This window comes from Cricetulus griseus (assembly GCF_003668045.3).
Source record: "Cricetulus griseus strain 17A/GY chromosome 1 unlocalized genomic scaffold, alternate assembly CriGri-PICRH-1.0 chr1_1, whole genome shotgun sequence".
Taxonomy (NCBI): Eukaryota; Metazoa; Chordata; class Mammalia; order Rodentia; family Cricetidae; genus Cricetulus; species Cricetulus griseus.
This window is the reverse complement of record NW_023276807.1, coordinates 143,498,393-143,506,284: the sequence shown is the minus strand read 5'-3', so window position 1 is coordinate 143,506,284 and position 7,892 is coordinate 143,498,393. Positions and strand designations below refer to the sequence as shown.

Genomic DNA, 7,892 nt, shown 5'->3' with positions numbered 1-7,892 from the left:
GCTCTTGAGGCGCTTCCTCTACCGTCCCCTCGGAGTGGCAGCCGGGAGGCATCTTCTTCCTCCTCTCCATCCTTGGCGAGGTTGGGGATGGTCCCGGGAAGCTGGGGACACTCTCTGTAGTCCCTCCTCCCGGGGCTCCGGGGAAGGTGCCGCGAGCTCCGCAGCCCGCAGCGTGGGGGTGAGGGGTGGGGACGCAGAGGGGGCTCGGTGGGACGGTGAGAGGGGACAAGCCAGACTCGCTCACCCAGCGCTTCTTCTGCCGCAGCCGCGCCAGAACCATGTCGGCGGAGACCGCGAGCGGCCCCACGGAGGACCAGGTGGAGATTCTGGAATACAACTTCAATAAGGTCAACAAGCACCCCGACCCCACCACGCTGTGCCTCATCGCCGCTGAGGCGGGCCTCACCGAGGAAGAGACACAGGTGAGTCCCCAAGCCTAGCGCATCCCGGGGGACTGGGGTCCCCGCGCCTCTCGCGGGCCTCCACTGCACGGATCCCAGTCCATGCATCCATTACTCCGCAGCTCCCCGGGCGCCCAATCCACCTCCACCCCAACCCCATCCCACCACCGCTTTCCTTCTGGCTCTCCATGGCCTCCCAGAGCCAGGTCCATGCTTTCTTCTTCGGTGGTTGGAGCATCTTGTTGTCCTTTCAGTTTCCCAGCTCAGTAACTCTCTCCTTTGAGCTGGAGATCTTCAGGAAGGCTTATTTTCATCAGAGGTGTCAGAGTTGGAAGGGCCTTTGTGGATCAGCTATAAACTCAGCCCTTGGTTTTGTCAAACGGGGAAACTAAGGCGGGGGTGGCGGAACACCTGCCAGGGTTGTTAAATTGCTCTTCCCGCCACATCACCACATCGCGGTGCTGCCTGCATCTCCTCAGCTACACAACCGAACTGGCAGGTTGCCATGGTTTGTTTCGGGTTTTGTTGTTTTTATTAATCCCTTGGTTCTGAGGTCTAGAGTCTTTCTCTGGAGTTTTCCAAGAAGGTAGCCCTCCGACGCTGTGGCGCACAGCCCCCCGCTGAGCGATGATAATGTGTCTATTTGTAAAAGGTTCCCTTGTTATCCCATGAAGCTGAAAATTGCTTAGGGTAGAGAGATTGCAGCGCCGCCTGGCGCAATGTTGGAGCCTTTAGCCTACTTTCCCTGTCTAGTCCTAGCTAAACTCTGACTTCTCTTTTCCCCTCCGAAGCTGGGATATTCTTATCCCTCCCAGTTAGTAAACTGGAGAAGGAGGGGAGTTGTCTTCTCTTCACCCTGCTCAGTTGAAGCTTAAAACCTTGTAATGAGGGCTTTCTGGGATCCTAGGACCAAACTCCTGAGCCCCAAGCCCTAGATGGTCTTTAATATGCCTGGGGCAACTTGGAGAATTTACCCCGATGTAATCCTGGGATGCCAGATCAAATAGAAAGGATGTCTAGTCTGAATCAGAACCCAATAGAAGGTGATTTATTATAACCCAAGTCTAAAAGCTCATGTTCCTTGGAGCCCATGAAAAGGCAAGATGTTGGAGTATTAGAGTTTTAAAACACACAGTATATTTAATGATCATAAAGATGTCTCCTGTTTAAGAACTAGGCTATTGGATATTATGGACATAGTACCAACTAGGGATCTAACCCCAACTCAGCCTTCAAGTCTCTTGACCCTGAAAAACAGAATAGTCATGTTTGTCTGCCATTTACCATCATGTGTGTGTGTGTGTGGTGCCTTGATCCTGCTGAGCATGTCCTGTACCACTGAGCTGCGCCACCAGCCCCTTGCTGACCTTTGGAGTGACAAACACTTGCCATGTATTGTTTCAGATACTGCTAAGTGTAACGCCACTATTTTGTCACTATCTTTAGGAGAGAAAGCACTGATAGCTCAGTAAAGGAACTAAGTCACAGAAAGCTTAAGTTACTGAGACCGAAGCAGTCTGGTTCCATGTTTTAGACTCTGGGCCACTTTGCTATACTACCTCACAGAGGAAGGTTGGGAACAACTGTGTGTGGTGACATGGGAAGGAAGGACAGAAAGATCAGATTACCCGTGCATTAAGCATCGGTCATTCCAGGCTACTGCTAACCTTTCCTCCGGGGTTACCTGCTATTCGAGATTTGAAATGAAATCTAGTCGGAGCTGGAAGAAAGGGCATCTGTCTTCTAGTGGTTGACATCAACAGATGGGGAAATTTGCGCAGCAGAGGTATCTGCCCATGTTACTTCTTCTGTCTTGTCTCTTCTGCTATCCTCAAAAGAACAAATGGTGCAGCCAGACTGACAAGGGTGGGTGTGGGTGAGTCAGCCTCATGGGAGGGCCTGGCTTCCTCTTCCTGCCATGGGCCAACACCTTCTTCCTCCAGAGGTTTGCTGCAGCTCAGCTTACCCTCATCTTCCTGTCTAGACCTGCAGGGAAGACCTGGAACCCAGAGCGCAGACTCTCAGCATAGCGAGTCCCAGGAACAAGGCTTCTGCTTGCCCTGTCATTTCTGGTTGGACTGGGTCCCGTCTCCCCATCCTTTCTAAACTCCACACACCACTTTCATGTGCGCTGGCATATGAAAGTCATTGTATTTTCTTCTCTAACATTTACATTTTAAAGGACGTCTTCTGCAAAAAGGAAAGTGTCTTCTGCAGACACAAAGTTCAGTGATGAGACTGCAGACATAAGACAATTGATTTCATCTGTAGCAGGTCTTTAGGGATGCTTAACAGAGCTCTGCGGAGGCCAGCGTTTGCTGGTTCTCACCTATCTGTGATGCCCGCTGTCAGCACAGCCCCTGCCTCTCCTCCTTACTAGTGTGGTCCTCCCCCAGACAAAACGATATTCACCACATTGCACCTGAAATCTTCCCATCCTGACACCTGCCATTTCCAGAGCTCGAATAAGATCCCCCCCCCCCCGTTTTAGAGAGTGAGACAGACATAGGGTGTTCCTATGTAGTCCAAACCAGCCATGAGCTCACAATCCTCCTGCCTCAGCTGCTCATTGTTGGGATTATAGACAGGTATCACAATAGCCAGCACTGTATTCTTTCCCTAAAGTAAGTATTGTTAGTAAAAGAGGAATACACATGATCTACCCTTGAGAGGGAGTTACTGGTTCACACTGTTGGTGCTTTGGCAAAGGCGAGAAAGAGCAGAGGCAGAAGTGTTCTGGCTGGGGACCTTTGTGGACCTTTTTTCTCTCTCCCCCCCCCACCACATGAAAATGGGTAATATACCAACATCCTAATAAGGTGTGAGGGGGCACATCTCACAAAATGGTATGAAAAACCAGGCCTGGTGTTTATGAGTCACCAGTACATCCGCAGACCTCTTTGTAACAGTTCACTATGAAACCAAATTCTAGGAACTCAATATACAGTGAGGGCCTCATAGTCAGAGGACTTCTTTAGTTGTACTTGTTGGGATCTTCAGAGGGTTTTTTTCTCATTACTAGTCACTGTATATCTACTACATTTAAGTTAAATGAAATCCTACAGAATCCTACTCCCTGTGGCTTTTGCTGTATAGAGGTCAATGTAAAGGAGGCTGGGAACACAACCTCATTTTTGTCTTGGGAGATTGGGATGATAGCGTCTACACACACACACACACACACACACACACACACACACACACACAGTGCAGTTGGCATTGGTTCTTGAAGAAGTTCCCAGTATTTTTATCTCTTTTTTGGTGTTCTGGACTTGTTCCCAGGATCCAGTGTTTTCAGTTGTTGCATGTTTTATCAGTGGGATAAGACCTCTAAAGGTCTCGCTCTGAAAAGAACAAAATGCTAGTGGCTAAAGAAAAAGACAAGAACAATGTTGTTTTGGCCCAACCCCTCCCAACCCCAGTGTTCAATTATCATCTGTTCACTCAGAGTAAATAAATTTCCATCAATGAGCAGGGGTAATGAGAGCACCCATTCATAGCAAGAAGGGATGAATGTCTTTCCCAGGGGATGGCTGACACAAAGAAAGACAGAGACAAAGCCAGGTGGAAAATTAGGATTTATGTGAGTCAGAAGCTACAAGATCCAGAGCTACACAGTAGAGGAGCTAGCAGGAGATGGAGTGCATTTTTGTAACCAGCAGCTGGCCTGCTGAATTATGATGTATAACCTCCATTGACTGTGTGTACACACACACACACACACACACACACACACACACACACACACACATATGTACAAACACACACTCAGAAAACAGCTGAGCGTTTTCACATCTCTTCCCATCTCTCAGTGCTGGGGCTCAATTTGTTAAGCATTTAGATGGTACCTTGCAAACTCACCAATGTGGTCCAGGTCAAAGCTATTTTGGGTACCATCAGTATTCTGCATGTGAAGATTCGGGTGGCTCTTTTGAATGAGGCCAGCTTAACCACTTTGTCTTAAATGAGTCCTAATAGAAAGTGAGTCCCCCCACCCCACTCCCTTCTAGGTTTTAATTAGTCTTTAAAATGCTGCCATTTATTCAGCTCTAGTCCCTGGAAATCCTATTTAATCAGCACTTGCAGATTTGAAAACCCCTCAGTCACCTCATTAATGAAGTTGGCGCCATGCTGCTCTCAAAGCAGACGCAGGCTTGAGTGAGCACACACAGATTAAAAGAAGAAAACGAGCCCACTGGTCACAATCAAAGTTGGGTTGAAGTCACCGTCACATGAGCCCTCCCCTCACCTTAAGATTAGTGATAGCCACGGGATGTTCATTTGGTACGCGATTGCCTAGCACGCACATGCCATAGGTTCCGTCTTCAGCAGTGACTAAAGCAGGCACGGAGAACACCTGCAACCCCGGTGTTTGGGAGGTAGAAGCAGGAGGAGCAGAGGGGCAAGATCTCCAGATGCACAATGAATTCAAGGACAGCCTGTGCTACTTGGGCCTGTTTCAAAACAATAACAGGAAAAGAAAGGAAAAATAAAAAATAAGACAGATGGAGAAAAAAAGTAGTGGTTCCCAGAGTGAAATGAGACATCCATGGAGCAAGCCCTATAGAGCAGGCTTCCCTCTGGTGGTCACCTTCTATTGCTTTTCTCTGCTGCCACCCAAGGATAAGGGTGGAGAGACAACTAATTGGTCCTGGCACAGGGATGAGGCCTCAGCGGGTAAACTCTCAGGTGGGTAACCTGAGTCCTGACAGCATGTGCTCAGCCCACTAAGCAGTCCTCAAACCCCTTTCCTGAGTGACAGCCTATCCCCAGTACTTGCTTGTTAGCGGCTCTTCCGTCCTGTGGTTCACACCCTTTCTTCTGATCTTGGGCTCCTTAGATCTCAGCAGAGACCAGCTCTTCTCCAATGGGGCCCAGCCTACTTATGAGGCTGAACATGAGTGCTGAACTGATGTTTCCCACTGGGGCCACCTCTGTCAGCACACCCCACAGCAGCTGTATTACATCACTACTCTCTTCCTTTACCTTCTTACCCTTAGACTAGGTAAGCATTAGGAACCCCACAAAGGACAGTAGAGGCCTCCAAAACTTACCTCTTTGTTTGCAGGTAAGCTGACTAACTGACAGTGCTCTTAGGGACTTTTTGCGGCCAGTCAGTGACAGTAGAGTTGACTATTGGCTGAACCTGCAATGCTCACCTACTCGAGCAGCTTGACCGATTAGACCAATGCTATGCAATCTGACCATTACTCATGTTCTCCATGACACGTGAGGTGCCAGGCTCAAGGGGAAACTGCTCATTCTGTCTTCCCAAGGAGAGAAGCCTGCTGCTTCTATTTTCTCAACAGTGCCTTTCAAAGCTGGTTTCTTCAAATCCCGGCTTCCTTCTGACCTCCTGGTTCAGAGCTAGTCTTGTCCCCCAGCACAGTTTTAATTTCATTGTCTCTAAGACCCTCAATCTGAAGTAATATTGTAAAGGCAGCCAATGTGTTGAGAGTGTGCCACAGTGCTTTATAGCTTACAGAAATGCCCTTGGCCTCCCTTAGCACTATTCTAGAAGCCTTTCATTTAGGTCCTCCCCCCAACCCCCCAACGGTATTGGCATTGGTAAGGGGTAAATATTTGAGTGACACTGAGCTGGATAATTCGGAGACACTGAACATTCTCTCACTGCTCAGCGGGCCACTCCATGGATTCCTAAGGAATAGTGGTCCAAGGTTGCCTAATGCTTAGTTATGAGTTGTTTAGTGAACAAAATTTGACCAGGATACTACTAAGGAGCAAAGCCCATGTTGACATCAGCACCCATCATGGGTTATCGAACCCAGAGACTAGAAATCCTCTGGGACATCAAGAAACAAGGAGTTGTTTCAGTTTCTTTTATTCACTCATCCAACATTCATTAATCAGTTACATCTTGAGACTTTGTGTAAGGAGTAAGATGAGATGATGTTAAGATGAAAACAGCCGTGGAGTTCACGGATCTTACGTTCTAGAAGAGTGTATGCAAGCAATTAAAGTAATGATAGTGAAAGTCCTATGAAGTTAACAAAATAGTAAAGCAGAAAATAAAGGGAATCTACTTTTAACAGAGTGGTCTTGTTTAAGCTGAGACCTGAGAGAGAGAGAGAGAGAGAGAGAGAGAGAGAGAGAGAGAGAGAGAGAGAGAGAATCTGATGACAAATATGTGGCATGCGCAGATTCCTGAGGCAAGGAAGGTTGGTGTCATGGCGAGAGGACCATCCCTGCATCCCTTGCTTCTCTCCTTCCCGATTGGGCCACACAGGCTACCCTTAGAAATGAAATAGACATTTCAATTTTTTGGTATGTGACAGGTAATTTTTCACATTTCTCTCTTTCAGAAATGGTTTAAGCAGCGTCTGGCCCAGTGGCGGCGCTCAGAAGGCTTGCCTTCCGAATGCAGGTCTGTTACAGACTAGGGAGCCGGGCACCTGCAACCTCGCTCGCTGACACGGTGAACTCCACCCGCTCCCCGCTGGACTCGGCTTACCCAGGCTGTTTTGATGTTTCAGTGCAGTGTTGAATGTCCCATTGTTTGCTGTTTTGCTATTTAATACAACGTGTTTTTTTTTTTAAATGTATATAACTAAAACAGAAAACATGAAGCTAAATGCAGTTCTGTGTAGCAACGGCTTGGCTGGGAAAGGGGCGTGGCTTGCATTTCCCTTTGTATCTTAAGGAAAGATAGTGTGGAACATTTTTTTGTTTGCCTTTGGCCATCACCTTCCAGTAGCAATTCACATGTACCATCCATTTCAGAGTCTCCAGGCTTCTATTGAAAAGATATCAGAACAGGCAGGGAAAATATCTCCTAAATCCGATTCCCCGTGTCCCTTTCCCTCTGATTCATTTAATTCACTGGTGGTTGAATGAGAACACAGGTGCATTTGAGTCATTCAAATTTTATATGTAACAGAAAAGCAAGTAGCCAAGAAAAAGATTTACAGAGTCTGGAATTTACTTTATTTAAATGGATTTGTTAAGTTTATTTTGCTGAATAAAATAAATGAACTGCTTTTTGTCTCAAAAATGATATCCTAAATAAACGACTTTGTTGAAATTGAGATTCATGGAGCTTTTTTCTTTTAAGCTGAATAGAAAGCCTATGAGGATGCAATCACTAAAGGGCTTCCATTCTCCAGATCTTTTCTCCTCCACGAGTGGTCCAGGATCTCCTCCATCAGTATCACCTACAAGCTTGTGAAACACCCAGAATCTCAGGCCACAGGCCTGACCGCAGACTCAGAATCTGCCTTTCCCACAAAGTCCTCCAAATGAGTCTCACTGTTTCAAGGGGCTCCAGCCCTTTGTACCCACTCACTGTCTCAGCATGCAATGCCTTAAGAGCATCTCGGGTGACAGTGTATCCCATCACAGAAGAGTCACCTGGTTACAGTGGATTAAATTCAGACAGGATGCTTGTTTGCTTGTTTGGTTTTTTAAGAGGCATCAGCTGAGCCCAGTGTAGTAGCCCATGCCTTTAGTCCCTGCACTTGGGAGGCAGAGATA

General features: G+C 47.4%; 1 protein-coding gene across 1 annotated transcript; it reads left to right on the top strand.

Annotated features, from left to right (window-relative positions):
- Positions 1-270: 270 nt before the first annotated feature.
- Hopx (HOP homeobox) lies at positions 271-7,428 on the top strand. Its single transcript, XM_035453309.1, has 2 exons — positions 271-422; positions 6,725-7,428. Exons 1-2 carry the CDS (start codon positions 279-281, stop codon positions 6,800-6,802), a joined length of 222 nt encoding a protein of 73 aa, XP_035309200.1. The 5' UTR covers positions 271-278; the 3' UTR covers positions 6,803-7,428.
- Positions 7,429-7,892: the final 464 nt, after the last annotated feature.

What these genes read in the sequence shown, in the direction of transcription:
- Hopx (XM_035453309.1), top strand. Translation starts at nt 279, where the DNA reads ATGTCGGCGGAGACCGCGAGCGGCCCCACGGAGGACCAGGTGGAGATT. An exon ending in TCACCGAGGAAGAGACACAG is followed by an intron (nt 423 to 6,724) that starts GTGAGTCCCCAA and finishes TCTCTCTTTCAG; the next exon opens with AAATGGTTTAAGCAGCGTCT.